General features: G+C 40.9%; 1 protein-coding gene across 4 annotated transcripts in view; it reads right to left on the bottom strand.

The window, feature by feature from the left end:
- Positions 1-11,861: 11,861 nt before the first annotated feature.
- WT1 (WT1 transcription factor) overlaps positions 11,862-27,512 on the bottom strand; it is a 60,989-nt gene continuing 45,338 nt past the window's right edge. For 2 of the 4 annotated variants that reach the window (XM_077321948.1, XM_077321947.1), the window contains 5 exons: positions 27,028-27,130; positions 26,354-26,504; positions 18,413-18,502; positions 14,710-14,802; positions 11,862-13,696 (listed from right to left, as the gene is read on the bottom strand). In XM_077321948.1, the coding sequence (XP_077178063.1) occupies positions 13,575-13,696; positions 14,710-14,802; positions 18,413-18,502; positions 26,354-26,504; positions 27,028-27,130 (559 nt within the window). In that variant the 3' untranslated portion in view covers positions 11,862-13,574. Of the gene's footprint in view, positions 13,697-14,709; positions 14,803-18,412; positions 18,503-26,353; positions 26,505-27,027; positions 27,131-27,265; positions 27,400-27,512 lie in introns of those variants that run through there. The other 2 variants (XM_077321950.1, XM_077321949.1) reach the window with 2 other exon arrangements.

Here is a 27,512-nt window from a genome sequence, read left to right as displayed (position 1 = left end):
TCAAGAGTTTGTTACTGTTGTGTTAGAGTTACAGCAGGCTTTCTCAACCAGGGTTTTATGAAACCCTGGGGTTTCTTGATGGCCCTAGAAGGGTTTCCCAAAGGGTGGGAGTTAATTTTTATTTTTTTAATTTGTCAAACATTTATTGAGTGATATGACTATATATAGTCATGTTGACCCACCTCCCCTCCCAAACTGGCCAATGATGGGCCTGGAGGGGAGGGGCCCTGGGTGGGCATGTACACTGTTATGCCTCCCAACCATATTCTGCATGATCATGTGACTTCAGGGCTTCTCAAAGCCTGAAAAATGGTTTTTAAAAAGTTGTGAAAGGCTGAGTTAGAGTTATATTACTGAAGCAACAGAAACATGTATGTATATATAGATGATTACTTGATACAAAGGTGTGGGATTTAATAAAGTGTTTAACACTGGCATTTAAATAAATTGTAATAAAGAAGTTTTTATACCCCACTTTTCACTATTCAAAGGAGCCTCAAAGCAACTTACAATCGCCTTCCCTTCTTCTTCTTCTCACCACAACAGACACCCTGTGAGGTAGGTGGAGCTGAGAGAGCTGTGAGAGAACTATGACTAGCCCAAGGTCGCCCAGCTGGATGCATGCGGAGGAATGGGGAATCAAAACCAGTTTTCCAGATTAGAAGCTACCGCTCTTAGTCACTACACTATGCTGGGTCTTCTTAATTTCTTAGTTTGGGTTAGATTTTACCCATTAGTTTTTTATACTTTTATTTCACAGGATTGTAGAAACATTTAAAGACTTATTCTGAAGAAAATATCTATAAACAGTAAAATGTTAATGCAACCACCTGTCTATATAATATGGAACTACATACCAACAAAGGTATAGCTGCCAACAGCCTAAAGAAAAAAATATCCTGTACCTTTAATACAGAATGACCCTTGGTAATGTTGTTTATACTGGGGTGATGTTATTTACACAAAAGGGGTAAAAAGCTTCCCCAGTCCATTTCTACACATTAAGCTGCTATTAAAGGGACAGGGCATTTATTTCTCCAGGTTGTTGGCAACCCTACTGGAGGACTATTGCTCTATTCACATTGTTATTCTTCTTCTAAACACTCAAGGTCATACATAGGGTCATCTAATTTTATCCTGTAACAAAAATTAGGTTAGGCTAAACTACAGTGATTAAGCCAAGGTTTATGACTGAGTAGAGATCTGAATCCAGTTCCCCTGTGTCCAAGTCTAATGCTTAATTTACTACTTTGTGTGTGTAAATATTTGCACAGGAAACTATTGCTCAGATTAGAGGGGGCCCTACTCCGTAATTTTTAATATCCTCTCTGCTACTTTTCTAAGGATGTGGGAAGTCGGGCCTCCCTATGTCTATTCAAGGATTGGACACATGGAAAAAATAATGTATGAGAGGAAATGCATTTTTTTCGCTTCCTACCACTAGCAGATACATATTCATAAGTTAAATTTACTCGTACAGCTCCATATCAATTTACTGTTTCATACTTCTGAATACTGTTTCAAGATTATGCAAATTTCCAATGGCAGCTGGCTCTTTGTAGAATATTTGTTGGTATTAGTAAGTTAGGAGGTAAAGTCCAGCTTTTCTAGTTATACTGAGTGGAATACTACACTAGCTGGAAACTATCCATAAATCTAGAAAACAGTAACTTGGATTGACTTCTCATGATGCCATCAGCAGGAGGACTAGAACTTGTGTCTCCACAGTGACTGTTTTCATGATCAATATGGTATTGCCACTCATTTCTTTCAGTAGATGCACTTCACATTCCAGATACTTCTGAAGGCCTTAGATATTTTTCATAGCTCCCCTGGAGCTTTTTATTTAGACTCTGGGCTTTTAGTTACGATGCAGGCTTTTTATAAAAAATGTTATTAGTATTGTAGTCAATGTGTGATTGGGGGGGAGGTCATTCCTCATATCTGCTCCACGTACCAAGTGGACTTCACAGTAAACTAAAACCAAATATAGCTTTGATTGTCATCCTATATGACAGATGAGAGCTGTAAAGAATAAGTCAACACATGTTCCCTATGCAATTGTGGAAGTATTGGGTGAAACAGTCATTAGACATCAAGCAATGCACGCACTTCAGCAGAGTTCTGCTAAAGTTTTAAACTTTAAAGACAACACAACAATGGTGGCAGTTCACACTTTCATCTGTAAGTAATTGAGTCAGATATTGAGGGCTGGCATGTGAAGGATACATACAAATGTCCCACAAGCTACTACAAGTGTTCAAGCACACCCCTTAGTTATGTCAGCTCCCTTCATGCTCAGAACTCCAGTTGACTGTAATCTCTGCATGCAGGTGCTGAGGCAACTACATTTCAACATCATGTTGAATCTGATAACCATCTTGAAGTATTTAAAAGGCTGCCACAAAGAGGACGGAGCAGAGCTGTTCTCTCTTGCTCCAGATGGATGGACCAGAACCGACGGGATGAAATTAATTCAAAAGAAATTCCATCTAAACATTCAGAAGAAGTTCCTGACAGTTAGAGTGGTTTCTCAGTGGAACAGGCTTCCTCAGGAGGGGGTGGGTTCTCCATCTTTGGAAATTTTTAAACAGAGGCTAGATAGCCATCTGACAGAGAGGATGATTCTGTGAAGGCTCAAGGAGGTAGCAGGTTACAGTGGATAAGAGACAGGGTTGTGAGTGTCCTGCATAGTGCAGGGGGTCAGACTAGATGACTCAGGAGGTCCCTTCCAACTCTATGTTTCTATGATTCTATGAATCAGGTCCTGTTCAAACTGGGAAGTTTTGCATCAGGCTTTGTGCAGGAAGTAAGAATGGCGAAACCCATGCAAGCTCAATAAGTTGTGTTCATGAAGACTCAGCCTTTAACACCTCGGGCTTTGTATGTGGGTTCTGCACGAAAATATTTGGTCAATTCCTGTTGAAGTCTTAAAGGTCATTCATGCAATCCATGTCTCCTTATCCATGCAGTCTATTGCCTCTCTGGGCAGTTTTATGGGTTCCTTTTGCAAGGAAAATTTATTTCTACAGATGATATAATAGAATGCTAAACAAATATTTGCAGAATTTCTTCATGTGCTTATTTCCTCATTATAGAATGAGATCATTCTGGTTCACAAAGGTTTTAGCATGGATGAGAAGGGTTTTTAGTATGAACTTCTAACCCCTGACACATTCGTTGGGCAGTTTCCTCATGATTCTTCCTCTACAGGATTGTTAATCTTATGGGATCATTAGTGATATTGCAAGCAACAGCAATGAACAGCATGGATCATAATATACAGATTCCAATTGGTCCAACCTATTTTAGCTGAAGGCCGTGTGAACAAGTCTGTTGACACAGTAGTATTTTCAGCTACTTTATAGAAATCTGGAAATTACAGGTACCCTTCAAATTGTAAAAACAGCCAGCACACTTCTTTTTCTTCAGAGATTCTGCAATTCTACCCATATGCTGTAAACAAAGCAAACACATTGAATCCCTTTTCTGCTCTGTTGAGCTTGCCTCTTCCTGTCAGGGATAGAGAGGGTTGGTCAGGGAGTGGCCCCTGTGATATGTATGTAACGGCATACTGTGCTGCCAGCTAGCCAACTGGAGACAGGCTAGGCATGCTTAATGGAATGCATTGTAATGCCACCTCCCAGCCTCTCTCTCAACAGTCATGACATCTGCCATCCCTCCCATAAATGTAGAGGGGGCTGGGACTGGTTACTTGCCAGTGCTGAGTTGGAATCCCTTAACCTCAATTGACTTGGAGTCTGAGGATTCTTTTCACCTCCTCTACTTTGAAGGTTGGAGGATGGGAGAAAGTAAGATTTTTGTAGATTGGTTCCATTAATGAGGCTTTCCAGACACCACTGTCATATCATTGCATATAAAGCAACTGAGATATGCAAATGACACCACATTACTATCAGAAAATAATGAAGACTTGCAATGACTATTGGTGAAGCAGAAAGTGCCAAAGCAGAATTATAGCTGAACATCAAGAAAACAAAATAATGAGAAATTACACAAGTTCAAGAGTGACAATGAAGAAATTGAACTAAGTTTGAGTCAAGTGGCACCTTTAAGAACAATGAAGTTTAATTCTAGGTATAAGCTTTCATGTACATATACACTATTCTCAGTCACTTAGGTATAACGTCCAGCTTTTTGCATTTTGTAAGAAAGAAAATGTCAATCTGTACCAGTGCATGATCTTTGTAAGGTTGATGGAATTCCATTCCATATGGCTTAATGCAGTGCCTTCTATGGTTAAGAGTGGAGAAGCTGGTTTGATTCCCTATTCCTCCACATCCAGGTGGGTGACTTTGGGCTAGTCACCATTCTCTTACAGTTGTTCTCACAGAGCGGTTCTCTTAGTCCCATCTACCTCCCAGGGTATTTGTTTTGGGGAAAGGAAGGGAAAGGTGTTTGTAAACTTCTTTGGGTATTGAAAAGTGAGGTTTAAAAAGCCAGCCATTCTTTAAAGGTAATAACCAGCACCATGAATTTGATCTGGAACTCAATAAGCAGCCAATGCAGCAGTCTCAAGACAGGTTAGATATGATCTGTCTAAGAAAAACCTGTCAGCAAACTACATTCTAGACTGCCTGTAATTTTCAGAGTGCATTACAGTAGTCTAGACAGGATGCAACCATACCATAAATCACCATGGCTTGGTCATAATGGGACAGATATGGAAACAGTGATGGGCTTGATGCAAATAGAAAAATGCTGTCCTTACCTCTGCTGACACCTGCTTGTCCAGGGACAAGGAAGAATCAGGCCAGACTCCTCCCACCAGAGTCTTAACAGAGTCCACCAATGAAAATTGGACCCCATAAAGAGTTGGGAGCTTACCAGTGGTCCTTACCTCCCCAACCAGATGATCTCTGTCTTAGATAGATTTAATTTCAACCAGCTCTGCTTCAGCCAATGAACCATGGCATCAAGTCAACAGGCCAGATCTGACAGTGCAGAGTTTGGCTGCTTATCCAGCAGGAGAAAAAGCAGGGTGTCATCTGGATGTTAATGGCATCCAATTCTGAATCCTCTAACAAGCCTGTTCCACTGAGAAACCGCTCTAACTGTCAGGAACTTCTTTCGGATGTTGAGAAAGAATTTGTTTTGAATTAATTTCATCCCATTGGTTCTGGTCTGTCCCTCCAGGGCAACAGAGAACAACACTGCTCCATCCTCTACATGGCAGCCTTTTAAATACTTGAAGATGGTTATCAGATCCCCTCTCAGTCGTCTCTTCTCCAGGCTAAACAGGCCAAGCTCCCCCAATCTTTCTTCATACATCTTGGTCTCCAAACCCCTCACCATCTTTGTTGCCCTCCTCTGGACACACTCCAGTTTGTCTATGGCCCTCTTCAAATGGGGTGCTCAAAACTGAACACAGTACTCCAGGTGAGGCCAAACCAGAGCAGAGTAAAGTGATATCATCACCTCCCATGATCTGGACACAATACTCCATTTGATACAGCCCAAAATCCCATTTGCCTTTTTAGCCACCAAGTCACACTGTTGACTCATGTTCATTATATGGTCTACTAAGACTCCTAGATCTTTTTCGCCAGCTTCAGCAAGATATCTGCTGGTGCACTGGGTGGATGGTAGACCAACAAGATAATCAACTTGACCCTGCTGTCTCACATGAGGCCCACACATTCAAAGCCAGTTATTTCCATCCCGAGGAAGCCTGTTCCACTGATGAAATTCTCTAACTGTCAGGAAATTCTTCTGGATGTTTAACTGAATATTAATTTGAATTAATTTCAACCCTTTTCCAGTTCAAGGCTGATGTAGGACCAAGAAAGAGGGAGGAGCCAGCTGAGAGAGAAAAACTCTCTCACCCTCACTCACCCAGGTCTCAGTCAAAAAGGCTAGGTCAAAGTTGCAATTCAGGATAATATCCCAAAATGTAGATGTATTGCAGGAGGCAAAATATTAATGGGCTCAGAGTGCATGTCAGCTCACCCAGATGATAAGCATGTTTAAACAGAAGTCTTTTTGCATTCCAGTAATTCTGTTCTTCATATTGTGTTTGAGTTTGAATTTTTCTTCTGCCCATTGCAGACCTTTCCTGTAATAAATACATTTGTGGCCCTTTATTTTCCCAGTGACCATATCTTTTCATTTATCCTCTGCCCTTTTGCATGTACTAAAGATTGAAGGAAAAGTGGATTTCTGACCAATAAAACAACCTAGATATTGATACATTGAAGTACTGATGTGGGACACATCTTGTGGCATCTTCGGTTGTCAAATGAAAATGAATATGGACATGACGTTCATGGTCCGACTCAAAGCATGCCAAAAGATGAAGAATGGCCTAGGCAGCCACTGCACAACCAGGAGGGACCTTAGCAGTGGCTGCTGTGCTCCCAAGGCCTTTTCAGTGGCTGCACTGGCCCCAGGGGCCTACACAGATGATGTGCAACCAACAGGGGCAGAGACAGCAGCAGATAATGTAAGCAGAAAGAGGAATGGGAGAGGGAGGGAAGTGTGTGTGTGTGTGTGTGTTTGTGAGTGAGGTAGAAGGGAGGGAGGAACCAAGGAGGAGTTTGGGAAACCAACAAGTAAGGGGGGAAATGGGGGGAAGGGAAGGGAGTCTTTGAATGTGTGTGTGTATGTTTGCATTTGCCAAGGAGGGAGACAGGACCTGACCAAGTAGCCCCAGAGCAGGTATGTGTTCCACATACCCCCGAGAGTCAGGCTGTCAGTAGATTTTTCTAAAGTTTTTTGAGTCCGTGGGAATGAAAACAAATTACTGGAAAATTATGCCCAATTTTTAATGTCAGCCACTACTCCTTAGAGATTAATACAAAATTTACAGACTGACAACTTATTTTTCAACAAATATTTTATTCTTCAAAGATTTAAATAAAAGGTAAAGGTAAAGGTATCCCCTGTGCAAGCACCGGGTCATGTTTGACCCTTGGGGTGACGCCCTCTAGCGTTTTCATGGCAGACTCAATATGGGGTGGTTTGCCAGTGCCTTCCCCAGTCATTACCGTTTACCCCCCAACAAGCTGGGTACTCATTTTACCGACCTTGGAAGGATGGAAGGCTGAGTCAACCTTGAGCTGGCTGCTGGGATTGAACTCCCAGCCTCATGGGCAGAGCTTTCAGACTGCATTTCTGCTGCCTTACCACTCTGCGCCACAAGAGGCTCAAGATTTAAATGGAAAGCATTAATTATTGACCGGTTTTCAGTATTATCTATGAGTTTGTAACTCTAATAAATATTGTATGAAATGCAGAGCCCTAGTATACATAAGAAAATTCTTATCAGAAAAAGAAGCAGCATGCATATATAGATAATGACCTGTCAATCCAGTATATGTATTTGTATGTAGACTGACGGGAGATGGAGATATCAATTCAATAGTATCGTGAATAGGATTTACAAATAATAGAAATGAGACTGCAATATTTAGAAGATTAATTAGACTATTTCATTATGAATCTTTTCATCTGTTCAGCCATTGCATTCAGATAAAAATACTTTAAAAATTATTCTGAGTACTTAGAAAAATTATGGGATGCAATCCTTTGCAAAATTACCTGGGAACTTAGTGTGCTTTCAAGTAAAAAATTTTTATTTATTAATTTTAATTTATATTCTACCTTTCTTGTGAGAGATTACAAGTACTATTATAATTATTACTGTTTGTTTGTTTGTTTGTTTACTGCCACTCCCAGATTGACCAGCTCTGGAAGTTTACAGTGGTTAAAATGCAATAGAACATTGGATAACTAGATATGACAGAATCTTCATAGCTGCCATGAGGATGCGTCTGCCATTTTGAAGTCATTTTAAAATGCCACAGAGTCCTGATTAGGCCCTAGTATTGCCAGGCAGTGCCAGAAACTGGTACAAAGTGGGGGGGGGGGGGTGGAGAGTATCACAGCATTTTTTTTAAAGCCACCTCACGTACTTACCAGAATTTCTTACTGGAAATTACAAGAGACCATAAAGTTTCTGGTAATTCCTAGACCTACTTTTTATCACTTCCAATAAGAATTTCCAATACATACATTAGGCTGCATTTTTGTAAATTATATTTTCACTTGTGGCTGCTCCAAGTAGTAGCAGGCAAGAGGACTTGGAGCAGGTCACTTGGCAGCCCTATTGGGTCTACAGCTTGGCATTCTTCCCCCCCCCCCCCACACACACACACACTTTGGATTGCCAAATCCCATGGTCTGGGCTCCCGCTTTCTGGATGCACCTTACCCCAAAACTCCCCCAATCCCTTCCCAAAACTGTTACCCAAAATGCTCTTAATTATAGGGGAGTTAACTGAGCAAGAAGGGGGTAACTGAGATCCTTTCTTGTGTGTATACAGAATTCTAGTTCCTTAGGGCAGTGGTCCCTAACCTTTTTATCACCAGGGACCGGTCAACGCTTGACAATTTTACTGAGGCTCGGGGGGGTTAGTCTTTTGCTGAGGGATGTTGCCACCGCCTGAGCCCCTGCTCCACTTGCTTTCCCACTGGCGCCCTTGACTTTCAACCGCCCGCTGGGGGGCACTGCCAGCAGCAGTGCCATGCCGAGGGGGAGCCCCAGCCATGGCGGCCACCAGAGAGCACCAAAGGTGAGCCAGTGGCAGAGTGGCAGGGCAGCCCCCGAGGCAGCATCCGGGGAGGAGGACGAGGAGGAGCTGCGGCCCGGTACCGACTGATACAAGGACCAGTACTGGTCTCCAGACCGGGGGTTGGGGACCACTGCCTTAGGGGGATCCTTGAAATAAGCTGGCCTAATTTGGTTTCAAAAAGGATTCTGTATTTTATTAAGAAACGCACAGAGTAAAACATACACACTGAATTCTACAGTTGGGAAGGTTAGCTAAATAGAAAATATCACCTGCTTTGGAGAAGGGTGAATCCAAGAAAGTGAAGAGATGGGATTGATGGCATAACAGTTGAAGCATGTCTCAAATATGGACAATAACTAGACTGGTTGGAGGCTAATGGGATTAGCTCTCACCTTTGTCTACTCAATGACTCTGATGGGTTAACACGGTGTTCCCAACCACTGGGCCGCAGACCGGTATCGGGCCATGGAGGCCTTGGTACTGGGCCACGGTGGGGGGGAGGGAGGTGCCGGCGCACCAATAGGCGCACCTCCCTCCCCCCACAGCATGCTCTTGCTGCAGCAGGAGCAATCACCGCCTCCCAGTGCAGTGAGCACCGCACTGCAGGGGGGAGGCACAGGCGAGGGTGCTGGCAGGAGTATGCGGGCGCCGATGCACCGGTGCCCACAAATGCACAGGCACGGACCTGCCATGCCTGCACATTTGCAGGCGCCGGCACCTCCCCCACACAGCGCAGCATTCACTGAGGTGGCCAATCGCTCCCGGCACATGTAGGGAAATGTAGCTGCTTCAGCATGTAATAAGAGAGGGTAAGATGTGGGAAATAAAAGTGCCTAAGTTGATCACATTGCAGACCAGATAAGGATTAGACCCTCTCAGCATTCTAAATGACTTTTGGCTGCCTTGAGCATGCCATCACATCTAGTTTGACCCTCTAACAGGATGAAATCCTTTCTCAAAGACGGTACCTGCTGCATCTCATTTATGCCTCATCAAGATAAACAGAAATGTATGCTCTTCCTTATTTATGTGATAGTTCCAAACAAAAAGTCTTAGCTTTGTTGCAACATGTAAATATATTTTCAATCAAATAGCTGTATTCATCTTTGGCTTTGCACATCATATATTACTTTGCTTAACTAGATTGGCTTGTAGCATACATACATCTCTGTGGTGTGTTTTGGGTGCAGATTAAAGTCTGCTTCCTTTGCAGTGAAAGAACATGTGGATATTGTTGTTAAGGCTGAACTGCAAGAAGGCTCTCTCTCTCTCTCTCTCTCTCTCTCTCTCTCTCTCATATACACAACACTTTTCCCCAAATTCTCATTTGCCGTTCTTGTTATGAGTTTCTCCAGAGGCATGCAATCTTCTGACAGCAAAAGATAAAACTGACTGATACAAATGAGTCACAGCAAACCTGGAGGGGGGGAGTGATTCAGTCCCCACGTGAGGGGTGGAGGGAGAACTTGAAGAATTAACTGTTGAGTTATTGCGGAAGATTCAGCTGCATTCAATAAATGAAAATATAAGCTACCTCTTTAGTATTTTGACTCTGGACATGAATGTGTAAGGGGGGTGTAACAATATAACTTTTTATAGTATTTTCTGTCAGCTTTTTTGGTTGGGAGGACAAAATAAAATAGCTGTAATGCAAGATAGATATTTAAGAACATAAGCCATATATATGTTCTGCTAGCGCACATAACTAAGTTCTATGAATTGCAGAAACAGTCAGTCAGTAACTGCCACTTCATGGTGGTGGTTTAAAGTGTTACCAAGTCATAGCCAACTTATGGAGACGTCATAGAGTTTTCAAGGCAAGGGGCATGCAGAAATGGTTTGCCATTGTCTTTCAGCATTGTGACTCTGAACTTCCTTGGTGGTCTCCCATCCAAATTCTGACCAGTGCAAGCCCTGTTTAGTTGCTAAGATCTTATAAAATCAGACTTGCCTGGGCCATTAAGGGCCATTAAGGTGAAAACCTAAAGTATTTTATGTATATAACTTAAAATATAAAAGATTGAAAGCCGTGAACGTATCATGCCTGTATGAAAATCTGCAGGAAACATTGACAGGTTGCAGAAAACCCAGGTTTACATCTGGGTAATACCGTATCTGAAATATCTCCTGAGACATGAGCTTAGCAGACATAAAGCTTACCTTTTATCAGTGATGATGTCAAAATCTAAAAAGACATCCATGATGAACATAACTTCATGGCATTGAATTACATAATAGAAGGTAACATAGAAATAATAAACAATTCATTGAAGTTTGAAAAGAAAATGATCATAATTGCTTCTTGTTGTTGTTAGGTGCGAAGCCGTGTCCGACCCATCGCGACCCCATGGACAATGATCCTCCAGGCCTTCCTGTCCTCTACCATTCCCCGAAGTCCATTTACAAAATGCTACAACATGGAAAATCACTTTTTGTAAATAGTTACATGCAGTTAAGACCATTTCCCCTTGCATTTCACTAAAGTAGTTATACTAGACTATGGGGAAATATTGTTATACTAAAGGAAACCAAATAATTATTTTAAAGTAGTTTAACTCAGTAAATCTTCTCTGAAGAGGAGATTCATTAAATTAAATGAGACAACGCTAATGTCGGTTTGGCCTACAGATAATCCTCTTAAAGGAAAGTGGCTGTAAATGATTGGAGGGGAGGGGAACAACTCTCTACAATGTAATATGAAACCTGATACTGTTGTCAGTACAATTCCCCAGTGAGAAGGATAAATTGTGGTCAAGACCTAGACAGGTTAACTAGTGGTCATCAGTGCTGGTGGTACCTTTACTACACATTAAAAAACTGACACTATTGGACAAGGAATTTGAAACTTAATACTAGCCATGAAACAAGACATTTGCTGGACTCATACTTGTTTTTTCTTTAAATGGGCTTTAATTGAAAGTTCAGTGAAAATGCAGGTTACAGTTTTTGTGGAATCAATAACTTGTAATAATGTCTGAACTGTGATTCATCTAATGTTTATTAACTTTCTAACTGCAATTGTTCAAGAGCAATACATTAATAGATATATATATATATAGCTATATATATAAGATATATACAACACTTCAAGCAATCAATATCAATAATCAATAGTAAATAATAAAGCCCTAAACCCTGAAATAATATAGTTCCTCATGTTGGGCATCTCTTTCTGCACATATAATTGAAAATGAAGAGACATTCAATACACAAGATCCATCTGTTTATTTTAAGAGCCATATGTTAATGGAAATTCTGGACCAGCCTCTTCTTAATTTCAGCTTTAATTTTATTTTATACAACTTGCTAGCCACATAACCAGCATGGCTGCATGTTAAACAAATCCTAAGCATCTACAACAATATCAGCTTTATTTGTGTGAGGACTTTACACACAAACATTTAAGAACATTATACAGTTTCTCTAGGTAAATGCTGCTGGTAAGACCAAGTTAACTTCAACGCAAGATTCTCATTTTCAGCACAGAAACATTTTAATTTAACTTTGCCAGCTTTACAGACAAGACCGGAAGTCTCGTAGATTGTATGGAATTTTTTTTACAAAGTTTGGTGCAACCTAGTATTTCAGAAGACTACAGGCACATAAGTAGCTCCTGCTATTTCCACAAGAATTTAAAGAAGAAAGAAATAAATGATGTAGTCTGTTATTGCTCCATAATCTGAGCCAAATCTCTAAGCACCCCATTGGGAAACAGATTGATGCCAGCCAGAGGTTAGAATTACCAAATAAACTAAGGGGGACCCATATTTGAATCTCTACTTGAAGCACACTGAGCGAACCTGGGCCAGTTGTATTCTTTACCATAGCCAACTCACAGCGTTGCTGTGAAGATAAAATTGAGGAGATTGAGAACTTTACACTACCATGAACTCCTTGAAGGAAGTGTATAATAAAAATGTAACAGATCAGTGGCAGTTGGAGAAAGGTACCAGAACTGCTGCTGGTAACAGGGACCATTTTTCCCTTGTGGTAACTGTTGCTGGTCGTGGCCACTGACCCCCTGCTGAATTGTTTTTGCTGCTCTGTTCCCCAATGCCTATGGCACACAATGCAGGAAGGTGTTCCAAATCATTTGCTATCTTTTCCAGGTTGGCTTAAGCACTGCATCTATTAAGCACTTTTGAAAAGAAGGTAGTAGATGGAGGGGAACAATCCAAAATACATCAATGCAACAGTGAAAACAGGTATCTTCAGGACTCTGATATGACCCCATGTTGCTGACTTTAATTTTGTAATCAAAAAACAAAACACTGCATCCCTGACCAATGCTATCATCATCCTTGTCGACAGGCTGCTTGTATACAAAGCACTGTCCCTGTCTGCTATGTAGGTGATTGTGGGGTCCCAGAATGAGCAGAGCACAAACCCAGAGTGGACTCAGGGCTCAGATTCATCTACTCTGTGAGAAATTCTGTGCCACAGTTCTAAGAATGTCAAGCAAATATCTCAAATAATTGACATCAGAAAAGAGCAAAAAGTGGCCCTCTTGATCAATACAAAGATTAGGACCATGGAAGAATTTCGAGAATCTGGGCATATTCAGTAAGCATATAGTATACATGTATAGTAATTCACACATACCCATCATAATGGATGGATGAAAAAGAATTAGCACTGCCACTAGTTTGCATTTGCACATCGCAAATAAAAAATATAAGTATAAAAACCGTCTGAACAAAAGAAAAAAGTACAAAGATAACCGTAATATTTAAAGCATAGTATAGTCAACTTGTACTTATATAATAACATTTAAATTGAAATTGTTTGAAGTTTTTGAATGGGAAGCCTTAAAAAGTCCATGCAAAGGCCCAGACTGAACAGAATTCCACAACGTAGTTAACTTGTCTCAATTGCATTATGAAGACACCATAAGATTTCCTAAAAGGTTGACAGACAATGGCTGAAATGTTTGCAGTAGTTCATAGTGTCCCATTTGGTTTGTACTTATAATATGAAACATCTAAAGGGTAAGTTGAAGTTTAGTCATGTTCCTGTTATGCATATTATGATGACGGACCAATTCATCAGATCGGGCAAATTTTTTTTGACAGCTGGGCCATCTGCAACTGAAAGGCTTTTCACCTGTCAACAAAACAAACAATTATTAAATTAGGAGCATATTGAAACATCGTATTATAGTTTCCTCTCTCCCTTAGTAATCTTATTAATCATGTGGCGTTATTGAGATCTGCTTGGCTTGGACTCAATGAAGTTTTCTCAAGCTTTCCTAAACAATGGGGGGGGGGATTTTCTAAGGTTTGCCAAACAAAATTTGGCAAAAATAAATAAGGGAAGCAAGTTCCTCCTTCCCTTCCAGTTTTTTCTCCCACCACAGAAATAAACTTGCCATTGAAAAGAGAGGAGGCATATTTAGGGACAAGATTTCCTGCAAGGGATTACTGGATTTGTGCTTTTGTTCACTTCCAAAATATAATCAGGAGGAAGAGGAAATTACAATCACAATTCATTGGTCATCTTTACACACCAAGAGTTTTCTTAGTGAACCTTCCCTGCTTACCACCTTCCAACTATTAAGGATAATGTTTTTCTTTTTGGAAAGTAGACCATTGGGACTGTCTAGAATCCAGGGTTCCCAACCTCCAGGTGACAGCTAGAGATCACCTAGGATATGAGTGATCTCCAGGCAACATCAATCAGTTCACCTGGATAAAATGGCTAGTCTGGAAGGTGGACTCAATGGCATTGTCCCTCATTGAAGTCCCTCCCCTCTCCAAACACCACCTTCCTTGGGCTCCATCCCCAATATCTCCAGTATTTCCCAACCCAAAGCTGACAACCCTACTTGCAACCACACTGAGAGACAAAATAGGCTCAGATTCTGAAGGGTTTGTTTTGGGCTTACAGTGGTGTGAACCTTTTTGATGTGAGGAAGCTCATGGTCTATCTCCTACAATCCTGAGCTCATATATGTTGAACCAACTAGACTATGTAGATAATATTAGTCATTTCTTAAGATCAAGTAATCTATACATTTGCTAATGTCCTGAGCATGCTGTAAGAACTGGTTAATCACAACAAAATCAGTTTAGGTAAAGTAAATCCAAAAAATATAAATTGGAAAAAAGTATACGCACTTGTTTTACCTGTATGAGTCCTGGTGTGAGTCTTCAGGTGATCAGATCTGGAGAACTTTCTCTGGCAGGTTTTACACTGGAAAGGTTTCACACCTAAATAGATAAAAGAAGTCTATTCCTGTATTTCAATGCCTTTTGGAAGGGATGAGGAATATTAGTTATTTCTGAGTTTCCAAATTCTGGAGAGTTTGGTATTGTTTAATAGTCAATGTTTTGTTCAACTATTCACCTACATAAAGGCATTAATCAGACTTCATCACGATCCATCTTTTTATAACCCTTTCTTCCTTTCTAATTCTTTCTAATAGTACTTTGAATCCCATACTGTTCTAATTCCTGGAAATGTGAGCACAAACTAATTCATCGCTGGGTTCTAAATTGAAAAACGTTTCCAGTGAAGGATACCCTGTTATGGTAGCTGCTGTTTGAACAGTTCAGTTTCTTGGACACTATTGAAACTAAAATTTAAAATTTATTGTAACTTATTTCTCCTGGGTGTTCTCCTATGACAATTTTTTAACATTTAGTAATTAATCTGCTGTCTGCATCCAGCAGATGATTTCTTTTTAAATTCATGTTATCTACAAAACTAATTTTCAATACCACTACTACCCACAAACCTGTACAGTGGCATCAATGACATTTTCACGTTAAACTGTTGTTTTTCTAACTGTAGAAATTTCATAGAGTACTTGGTGCTAAAGATTTTCTTAAGCACCAGTATGTCAGACACTATCATCTATCTGCATGTTTATCTAGCGATAGTTTCATATTGTATTATAGGACTCAGCATGGTGTAGTAGTTAAAGTGTTTGACTAGGATGTAGGAAACCAAGATTTGGGAAACCCAAGCCATGAAGCTTGCTGTGTGACCTTGGGCCAATCACCCACTCGCAGACTAACCTATCTCACAGAGCTGTTGTGAGAATAAACTGGTGGAGAGGGGAATGATGTAAGCTGCTTTGGTATAGAAATAAATAAAACATACTGAATGTTCCATATATGGAATTAGAAGAGGAAGAGGGGGTTTTTATACCCTGCTTTTCAGTACCCAAAGGAGTCCTAACATGGCTTACAAACATCTTTCCCTTCCTCTCCCCACATAGACACCCAGTGAGGTAATGGGAGCTGCAAGAGCTTGAAGAGAATTGCTCTGTGAAAATAGCTCTAAGAGAACTGTGACTACACCAAGGTCGTCCAGTTGGCTGCATGTGGAGAATCAAACCCAGTTCTCCACATTAAAGTCTGCTGCTCTTTAACCTCTACATCATGTCTGGTCTCAGTGTCACATACGGGAAGGACATCTTTCTACAAACTATTCTCAGGCTAACCTACCTCACAGGGCTGCTATGAGGATAAAATGGTGGAGAGGAGAATGATGTAAGCTGCTTCCAGGCCCTATTTGGGGGGGTGGAATATAAATAAACAATACTGAACATAGCCAGATATGCAGAAAAATCGTAGGAGTAAGAAAAGGGGGCAATTTTTTTTTTTAATGCTGAGATCTCACAGCATTTCTTCCAAAGATCTGGGCAGCCATTCAGATTGCCTAGGGAATCCAAGATGGCTAGTGCAGCCTCATATGAAATGGGGATAGAAGGAGTCTAGAAAGTAGGAGAAAAGGAAAATATGCAAGGGAGAGGAAGGATCTCACAGGGAAAGAAAGTAGCAGATGAGACAGAGAACTGAGACAGGCAGGTGGGATGAAGGAAAGAGATCAAGAAAAGGAGTGACTCTGTTGGGGTGTGATGGGGAAAGAAACGGGCAATGGAGATAGACTGGGAAGAAGAAGAAGAAGAAGAGGAAGAGGAAGAGGAAGAGGAAGAGGAAGAGGAAGAGGAAGAAGAAGAAGAAGAAGAAGAAGAAGAAGAAGAAGAAGAAGAAGAAGAAGAAGAAGAAGAAGAAGAAGAAGAAGAAGAAGAAGAAGAAGAAGAAGAAGAAGAAACAACTGGACTGGATGACTTTCCCTCAGCTTGGGTTATTTCCTAAATCAGAAATATATCAACACAGGTCTTTCATAGTTAGATCCTACTGTACTGGATTGCTACCTCTTTCCAGCTATGTAACTGCCTAATGATCAAACTGGCAGAGAAAACAAAATGGCAATAGTATGTATATATAATGTTGATGAATAGGCTAGAAATTTTATGCAAGAATACTAAGTTTGTGAAATGCTACAGTTGTCATGTATGATTCATAAAAACGTGGACACTCTAAATATGACATCTTTAATAATTTCCGCATTTAAACAAAATACTAATGTGTTTTTATTACTGAATAGTTTTCCTATTTTTTATTACCTAAGCAATATTGTTTGGTAATTCATTTATAAAATATTAGGCATATTGTCAATATTAAGAAGCATTGCTTATTAGGAAGGAATGCTCATTCGAGTTTCAAATTCCTCAAGACCGCTTCTATTAGTGAATAACTCTCTTTGTTTCCACATTAGGTACTTTTAGGGGGGAAATGACTGTGGCCTCCATATTAGTTTTACTTACCAAAAGCCCAAATATAATGCTACCCCCATCCTCAAAAAAGGGTAATAGTTTGATCTGAGCTGATAATATTTATTTATCTTTATCATTGTATTTATAACCTGCAACTCCCACACCTGATGACTCGTGGCGGTTAAGTAGAAAACCCACAATAAAACCTATTAAAATCTTCATTAAGTATGTGGCAAAAACCAACCCTCCCACCAGCTCCTACTCTGAACAATCCCTCTCTGTCCTGGGGGGGGTGACAGCCCGAGGGGGTGGTATTGATCTACTCTACCAAGGGGTTCCCAGAACTAACCACCCTGGCCTCAACCATAGATCTGGTGGAGGAGCTCCATTTTACAGGCCCTGCAAAACTGAAAAAGCTCCATCAAGGCCACAGCTCTTCTAGGAGCTCATTCCACCAGGCCAGACCCAGGACTGAAAAGGCCCTGGCTGGGGTCAAGGCCAGGTGAGTCTCCCTCAGGCCAGGGGCCTTTGGCAGATTAGTGCCTGACAAGCAAAGAGCCCTGCAGGGGACATAAGGAGGTAGGCAATCTCTCAGGTATGAGGGGCCCAGACCACAAATTGCCTTAAAAGTAAATACTAAAACCTTGAACTTGATCTGGACAACAACTGGCAACAGCTACCTCAGCACAGGCTAGATGTGGGTCCTCCCAAGATGTTTCTGCTAGCTGTTTCTCCAGCCACATGTTGCACCAGCTGTAATTTCCAGGTCAAGGAAAAGGGTAGGCCCATATAGAGTAAGTTGCAGAAATCCAGAAATCCAACCAGCATCATCTCCACCCTATGGCCAGGACAGAAGCCAGACTGGTATGGATCAAGCACTGAAGTTTCCTCCAAGAATGGTAGGAGCTGGTATAATAATTATAGGATGTAAAAAAGATCACCTCACATGTTCAGCACACTTTCATAGTTTAAGTTTGAATATATTCAAACACTTGATTAGATTTGAGCCCATAAGTGTATCCACATATCATTGGATATTGCACCCTCTTTCTGCTGAGGTGATAATTTGTGACAAGATTGTCTTATCTGCACAGGAAAATCCAGTTGCAATTGATTGCTATAGTACAACAGGGGTACAATGTTCAGTGATGTGTGAATGGAGTACATGATTCTGAAGTACTAAGGAAAATTCCATCCTCCACATTCCAAGAAATTAAGACTTCAGATTCTAAAAAGCAATACATGCAACAAACCTGTGTGTCGTCTTTGGTGTCGTTTGAGTTGATCAGAACGAGAGAACCTTCGTTCACAGTCCTTAAAGTCACACTGGTATGGTTTCTCGCCTTCGAAACAATGTTTCATTTGAAAGAATTAAATAAATATGGATGTTATTAAATGAAAACCCTAATCAATGTCACACTAAAATGGAACAATTCTCATTTGTATTACCAGTGTATGTTTAATGCTGAGGGAGGAGCACAGCTGAGAAGAGTCAATGTAATCATGTGTTAGGAAGAGCTGTTTTTCACAATATATCAATTCACAGAAAATCACATATGAAAATGGCACAAGATCATTTTAAACAGTTTTCAGACAGTGTAGCTGCCAAGTGTAGCAGCTACTCAGTCCGTGTATTTATGGCAGAATAAACCTTACTATACAATGACACATCATAGTGCATATGATGTTCCTCAAATGGAGATTTATCACTTTGATTAAATGAACATGCAGAAATTTTATTTGCTTTCAATAGGTTGAAACAATTCCATTATCCCACTTCTTAGGGTGGTGAGTATAAAGTGTTTGATAACTTCATCTTATGCAGGACATTCCTTGACAAGCTAGCCAAAAAATTTTTTTACATAAAACCACTCTTTTGTAGATAGATTCTAGTGGGTAGCTTTGTTGGTTTTAAACGCTAGAAAGAAGTTTGATTCCAGTGGCACTCTTAAGGCCAACAAAGTTTAATTTTGGATATAAACTTTTATTTGCATGCCCATTTCTTCAGGTACATTGAGGGCCATTCCGCACAGCATTAATGTTGTTGAAGTATTACCATTGTGTAACACTATTTATTTTTCGTTATTCACGACGTCATACACAATCTGCAACACTCCTGCAACACTCCTGCAAAAATTGCTTTGTTGTAGCACTTTTCGGGGAATCCACAAAAAGTGGATTCCCCCTTTAAAAAATGCTAGAGTCTTGAGAACAACCTGCAACACATCCAAAAATGATATGTGCGTTCTCAGTATAGCGGTAGCAAGCATGCTCCACTCTAAGCTCTCGCACCCAAGCTTCTGGCGTCGCAATCACCATTTTTTCCCCTTAAACTGGCAAAAGCAAGGAATAAGTGATGGTTCTTTGGCTGAAATCCCTCCACAAGCAATTGTCTGTAAAGATTCCAAGCACAATACAGCCTCTCGTTAGACTCTGCCTGTAATTTCATCCAGAAATAGCACAGGGGGAATTTTTTTTTTACCTTAAGAGCGTGTAAACCAGGGGTAGTCAACCTGTGGTCCTCCAGCAGTTCATGGACTACAATTCTCATGAGCCCCTGCTAGCAAATGCTGGCAGGGGCTCATGGGAATTGTAGTCCATGGACATCTGGAGGACCACAGGTTGACTACCCCTGGTATAAACGATTAAGCGCCAACTCCTAGGCCAATGATACATCGAATGAACCATTATGCATTGCTACTGGTGTTTCCGGGTATTTAAAAAAACTGTTTTTAAAGGGAAGCACAAACACAACAGTTAATTGGCTGTTCTGTTTGATTGAGGGGTGGGAGGAAGTGCAGATAAATATTGGCTCCTTTGTTGCGATTTCGGCGAGACCAGAAACTTGTGCGTTACGAGAACAGCGCTAGTGGGAGAGCCTTTTTTTCAATAGAAATGGCTGTGTGAGTTACCGAGACCTGCTGCTTTTGATTGCAGCACTTTTTAATAGCGCTCAGATTTAGCAACATTGCCCGTTGTGCGGAATGGCCCTGATAGTTTTTCTCAAGCCTTACATATAGGTGAGGGGCTAGTTTCCATGAAAGGAGAGTCAAGATGCATAAGTAACTGGGCATATAGCTGAGATTGGATTAAAGCAGCAGATAAAATCTATGAATGGCAGCAAATTAATAAACATATTCATAAATCTTTGAATGCATTTTAAATGTTTGCATTTATAATATATCTGGGTATTCTTTCCCCTGAGACTAAAGTCAGAAATCTGAAATGTATTGTGCATTATAAGATCCGCTGAAATAGCTATTTACATGAGACTGATCAACTATGCACTTTTGTAATGGCCACCTGTATTTTTGCAGAGAAACCAAGGTTTAGTGTGCCTCTCTTTGTTCTAGTTAGATTCTAGTTCTTCCTATTGCCACTAACTGAGAGATCTGGGAAAGAAATGTCATATCCGAGTTCCAGGTAAATTTTAATATTCTCCAATATTTCAAAACATAATGAGTCAGAAAATGAATGTTGTTTATAGTTGAATGACCAATTCAGATTATCCTCATGAGGACAGTAATATGCCTGAAAATATGGAACTGACAAATACAGCCTTTTTCAACCTTTTGACTGTGGACAGAAGCCATGAGAGAACTCACTCATGCTTGGGAAGGGAGACAGGGTGTTGCCTATGGCAATGGACCCCAACCTTTTTATTACCGGGGACCGGTCAATGCTTGACAAGCTGGTGAGCACCAAAGGTGAGCTGGCAGCAGAGTGGCAGGGCAGCCCCAGAGGCAGCAGCCGGGAGGATGACGAGGAGGAGCCGCGGCCCAGTACCGATTGATTCACAGCCCGGTACCGGTCTCCAGACTGGGGGTTGGGGACCACTGGCCTATGGTACCCCTGGATCACTACCTCTGATAACAAGTGAAGACTTATTCAGGGTATGAGCTTCCGAGAGCAAGCAATCTTCATCAGAATATGAACTTCGTCATAGTCTGACGAAGAGTGCTTGCACTCGAAAGCTCAAGCCCTGAATAAATCTTTGTTGGTCTTAAAGGTGTTACTGGACTCTGATTTTATTGTGCTACTTCAGACCAACACGACTACCCATTTGAATCTGATAACAAGCGTCATCATTGGACTGGACTAGCACTCATGTGTCTCTAGAATCTAGACTATGTACTCTGGATTTTGAACATTCACTTTGGCCTAGGCAAAAGCAAAGCCAGGCCAGCCTCTCCAAAGAGAACATCAGTAGAACTTGACATGACTAACTGACCTCTCTTATAAACTGTGCACCAGTGCACCTACTATGAAGCATGTACACATTGCCTTCAATCTTCAAAGAGCATTCTTCTTCCTGGCAATCCCCCACCCACCAAGCCATTATATTGCTAACATGGAAACCTGCACATCTTCAGAAGTCACATTCTCATCTCTGATACCCCCTTCCTATCTCCAATCATGCCAGCCTGCCAAGAACTTTATTGCTCTATTCACCCAGATATTAGCAACTAAAACCATCCCAAAGAAAAAGAAATGCAAGAAAGCAAAATGGCTGTCTTAGGAAGCTTTACAAATAGCAGAGGAGAAAAGAGAAGTGAAAGGGAGAAAGAGAAATATACACCCAACTGAATGCTGAATTCCAGAGAATAGCTAGAAGAGATAAGAATGCCTTCTTAAATGAACAGTGTAAACAAATAGAAGACAACAATAGAACAGGGAGAACCAGAGAACCATATCTTCAAAAAAATGGAGATATGAAGAGAACATTTCATGCAAAGATGGGTATGATAAAGGACCAAAATGGTAGGTACCTAACAGAAGCAGAAGAGATTGTAAAAAGGTAGCAAAATTATACAGAATAACTATACAAGAGCGAGCTTAATATCCCTGATAACCACGAGGGGGTAGTCACTGACATGGAGCCAGAAATCCTAGAATGTGAAGTCAAATGGGCCTTAGGAAGTCTGAGCAACAATAAAGCTAGTGGAGGTGACAGCATTCCAGTTGAACTATTAAAAATCTTAATAGATGAAGCAGTAAAAGTGCTACACTCAGTATGCCAGCAAATTTGGAAAACTCAACAGTGGCCCCAGAATTGGAAAAAGTCAGTTTACATTCCAATCCCAAAGAAGGGCAACGCCAAAGAATGTTCAAACTACCACACCATTGCACTCATTTCTCATGCTAGCAAAATTATGCTCAAAAGCCTACAGAGAACTTCCAGAAGTACAGGCAGGATTTCGAAGAGGCAGAGGAACTAGAGATCAAATTGCCAACATACGCTGGATCATGGAGAAAGCTAGGGCATTCCAGAAGAACATCGACTTCTGCTTCATTGACCATGCTAAAGCAAATTGTGGCAAGTTCTTAAAGAAATGGGAATACCAGAGCATCTTATCTGTCTCTTGAGAAACCTATATGCAGGTCAAGAAGCAACAGTGAGAACCGGGAATGGAATCACTGATTGGTCAAAATTGAGAAAGGAGTTCTGCAAGGCTGTATAGTGCCACCTTGCCTATTTAACTTGTAAGTGGAGCACATCATGAGAAAGGCCGGGTTAGATGAGTCACAAATTGTGATCAAGATTGCAGGGAGAAATATCAACAACCTCAGATCTGCAGATGATACCACTCTAATGGCAGAAAGTGAAGAGGAACTAAAGAGCCTGTTGATGTGGGTGAAGGAGGAGAGTGCAAAAGTTGGCTTGAAACTCAACATCAAGGAAACGAAGATAATGGCATCCAGCCCTCACAATTCCTGGCAAATAAATGGGGAAGAAATGGAGGTAGTGGCAGATTTTCTTTTCCTGGGCTCCAAGATCACTGCAGATGGGGACTGCAGCAAAGAAATTAAAAGACGCTTGCTCCTGGGGAGGAAAGCTATGGCAAATCTAGACAGCATCCTAAAAAGCAGAGACATCACCCTGCCAACAAAAGTGTGTCTAGTCAAGGCTATGGTCTTCCCAGTTGCAATGTATGGCTGTGAAAGTTGGACCATAAAGAAGGCCGAGCGTCAAAGAATTGAGGCTTTTGAACTCTGGTGCTGGAGAAGACTCTTGCGAGTCCCTTGGACTGCAAGGCGAACAAACCGGTCAGTCCTAGGGGAGATCAGCCCGGACTGCTCCTTAGAAGGCCAGATCCTGAAGATGAAACTGAAATACTTTGGTCACCTCATGAGAAGGAAGGACTCCCTGGAGAAGAGCCTAATGCTGGGAGCGATTGAGGGCAAAAGAAGGGGACAACAGAGAATGAGGTGGCTGGATGGAGTTACTGAAGCAGTCGGTGTGACTTTAAATGAATCTTGAGGAATGGTAGAGGAATGGAAGGCCTGGAGGATCATTGTCCATGGGGTCACGATGGTTCAAACACCACTTCGCAATTAACAACAAATGACTGTCAACAACAGATGACTGTCACATGGATGAGAGATGCTTTGAATATTTCTTATCACCTTTTATTAATTGAGGAATAATCCACCACATTAATAACAAAAACAGTAACCATCATTGTAGTGATAAACAAAGGTTTCCAAAAGAATTTGCAATGCTAGTAATACATTTGGTAGTACTTATGAAAAGGCTGTTTGAAACCTCAGGATACTTCTGGTGATTGTCAGAATAGAGCCAGGAAGCAGATTATATTAACCCCAAAGATGTTGCTAAAAGGAGGCAACTAAAGTCCATATCTATTTACTAAATATGTGATTCTAGAAGTTCATGCTTCGGCATGAACACTCTCAACATGATGGCAGCGCATGATAATTAATTGCCATAGTGAAGTACTTTTCTACGGCATCACTGCAGCAACATCCCTGCATATTATTTTATATATGAGTCTGGTTTTCTTAAACAAGCAGTAAAAAAGAATCAGGATAATTCTACTACTACTGAACCACCAGAACCTACATCACATAATATAGATGTAGTCATGGGCTGAAATCCTTATACGTGTTACAATTTTTAAATAAATTGATCATCCTCAGGAGAATATAGTCAAAAATAACACGTACCACAACTGTGTAACCTCAGCATTCTAACTTTAGCTAACTGACTAACGTTAGCTTTCTTTTGTTACTATGAGTCAAGCATTAAAAATGTTCAGATGTCTTGTGTTTTGAAACCACACAAATTACCTATCTCAAAGTCCCCGCCATCTTCAAAAGATTGTTTTGATTGTTTTATAATTGTACTTTAGAGTCCTTTCCAGAAACTGCTCCAAGATTGCCCTAAATAGACTCCAGTATGGTTTCATGCACATTTTCCCTGGGGATTTTCTTCCACCTATTTTTCATACCCAGCCTACTTTATGCCAACCTGTTGAGGCTACCACCTGATATGTTCCCTATGACGTGAAGACTGTTAAAGAACATTGCCACATATAATTTCATTTTCAGCCTGATTTTCCATGGGTGAATGCTAGGTAGCAATTACAATTATCCTATTAGTTAGTCCCAAACCTCCACTGTCACAAAACCCTCCACTGATTAATCAAGTATCCTGCTTCTAAAGGCTTATTTATAAAAAGAGAGGATTTTTTTTTCTGGACATGTTTCAGATATGAGTCCAACTAGGGTTTTCTGTCTATCATGTTTCATATCCAGACAATGTATTTATGCTTGGTTAGACCTCTGCAATCTAAATGCCTGGATGTCCCGTCCTGCTGATTGCATTAACATACTGTTGTAATCTGCCTTGAGCCTCAGCGAGAAAGCTAGACAAGCACAGGGCAGCTGTGGCCAAGAGTGTCTAGTTTCAACTAGTTAGCCAGCTGCAGCCTTTCCTGGGCAAAGAAGATCTGACCCCATGATTACCTCTAGATTTGGTTACTGCAATGCACCCATTATGCATGAGCCAGACTGCCCGCGCTGGTGGCAGCAGGGCATCGGGAAAATCTCTGGTTATACACGCCCCCACTGCCAGCACAGGCATAGCCCATCCCAGGGCCATGGAAGGCCCGCATTATCCAAATGCGGCAACTTCCTCAGCCCCCGGGATACTGTGGGCACCAGCAGGGGCTGGGGTAGGACGGCACTTTGCATAATTGACAGCACCGGGCCTTTCGGCTCACCTGGCCTGGACCTACAGTGTCCCTATAGGGACACTGCATGGCCCTGTGAGTTTTGTGGAGCTGTGGAGCCAGCAGGGGCGCCCCCTGCCCCCGCCATAGCATGTTGTGATGACCCAGCCCCTCCCCACTCCCCCCCAGCCCCCCCCCACTCCCCCTGGCCACTACCACTTTCACTGCCCGACAGCATTCTGGGCTTCCTGGCCCCGGCGCACAGTGCTTGTGCGCATGTTACGCTGGGGCATCCCCATACACGGGGAACAGCAGGGCATCCTGCCCCACTGCAGCCGCCGTGCATAGTGGGTCTATGTGGAAAGCGTTTGGAAGCTTTTGGAAGCTTCAACTGGTGCTGAATATTTGCAGCCAGGATGTTGACTAGACTGGCCATCTTCACTTATAATGAAATGAATGTTGCTAGTCTTTAAAGTGCCAGTGGACTTCTGATGTATTTTGCTATAGCAGAGTACAACAGCTACCCTTCTCCAGCTTGTAAGCAGTTACTGGAGATATGAGGTCAGGAAAAATGTGTTGAAACACTGGGAATGCTGATTAGAAATTCCAGTTTTGTGTAACAGAACATGTTTTGTGGTCCAGTTTTTAGTAACATTATCTGAAAGAAGAAACTGCAGGAAATGTAATGAGTCAGATTCCTATAAATATCTAGGTGCTGAGATAAGAGGATTTATGGGCCACTTTTTTCTTTTGGTAACCAGGATTACTGCAGAAGTTTTATTTATTTCATGGAAATATTTCCCACTGGAATATACATTTATATAATTATGATATAATAAATTATATTATAATATATAAATATACATTTATATAATTTATATAATTCATTGGAAAATATTTTGTCCAAAATTTCAAATACTTTGTTCTTCTAGAAAACAAAGAGGATTCCACCCCTATGAAGACATTTCACCCCTGTGAGGACATTTGAGTTCTGACATGTCTTCTGGTAACTGCTTGCTATTCTGCCCCCCCCCCCATCCCTCTCATTCTCATTATTAAAACAGGGACATTTAAGGATCGTATTATCCTTTCTGGCACAAAAAGAAAAACCCCACAAAGAATGACACAAGAAAATGCATTATCAGTGTAAAGGAAAGGTCAGGAGTAGAGAGAATTAAGCTACTGGACAGAAGAAAATTTGCAATCAGCAACAACACTTACCAGTGTGTTTTCTACTATGCATATGCAGATGAGACAATTTAAAGTATCGCTTGTTACAGCCAGGGTATGTACACATGAAAGGCCTTTTCTCATTTGTTTCACTTGCAGATCTAACAATTGTAGGGGTTACTCCTGGTACTCTTCGCATATCCTATAATAACATAAAGAATATGTTTTTATATGTAATATATGTACTTGGAGTCCAAGACTTGGAAGGGAAGTAGCTCATACAAAGACTATAACTATTATGATATTATACATCCCAAATGAATATACATTCTTAAGTACTGGAAATACTTTTTCCACTTGCATAACAGACATTCATGTGTGGCCCTTTTATCAAACAAGTCACACACAAAAAAAGATGTTCAGGTCACCAGTTGACAGTTCATACAACCTAAAAAGTAGGGTTCACATTAGCTGGGAAAGGGCATGCTGAATTCTAGTTCCATTTTTCATGTAAAGAAAGATAGCAATATAGTCCTACACGTGTTCTGTTGAAAAAAGAAATTAATTATTTTGCTCTTATTATGTGACAAAATGTGAGTTTATATTGCTCTTTCTGGCTGTAAGACAGATCTTATTGGGGGGTGTTAGTGGCACAGTGGAACTTAGCCAGCCAGGCCATCAGCCAGGCCATCAATCTGGACATATGTTTCTATCAGTATACTCACTTGTATTCCTCTAAAGACTCCATGAGTATGTATTCTATATTGAGCTCCACAGCTGTATAACATAGGGCCTGCATGGCTGTCACTTTCATATCCTGCTGCGTGGCTGCAAACAAAGAAATAGAATGTTGAGGCATACCTAGTTAACAAGCATCTACAACAAATATCTGCAATGTCTCTTCAACTGATACTAAAATAGTTTCATTTTCCTCATGTTGTCCAAACATCCAGTGAAACTTACTGAAGAGAGTTATACTAGTCCTGCTTAAAGCATAGGTTCCAAAAGGGATGATTTGTTTTTAAAATTTGTGCTTTAAAATTTGATTCGTGAATTAGAAACAATCAGGAAAAACTACATATGAACAAAGTTCTGTGAATACGTGCAAGTTATTTATCAGGCAAATGCCAGGTCAGCTATTGCTAATAACTCTGGAATGAGCAAAATGCTTCAAGTTTCAAATTAAGTGCTGTGGGTTTTTGTCAGCACC

This window comes from Paroedura picta, chromosome 2, assembly GCF_049243985.1.
Source record: "Paroedura picta isolate Pp20150507F chromosome 2, Ppicta_v3.0, whole genome shotgun sequence".
In the NCBI taxonomy this organism is placed as follows: Eukaryota; Metazoa; Chordata; class Lepidosauria; order Squamata; family Gekkonidae; genus Paroedura; species Paroedura picta.
This window is presented reverse-complemented; position numbering and strand designations above follow the sequence as displayed.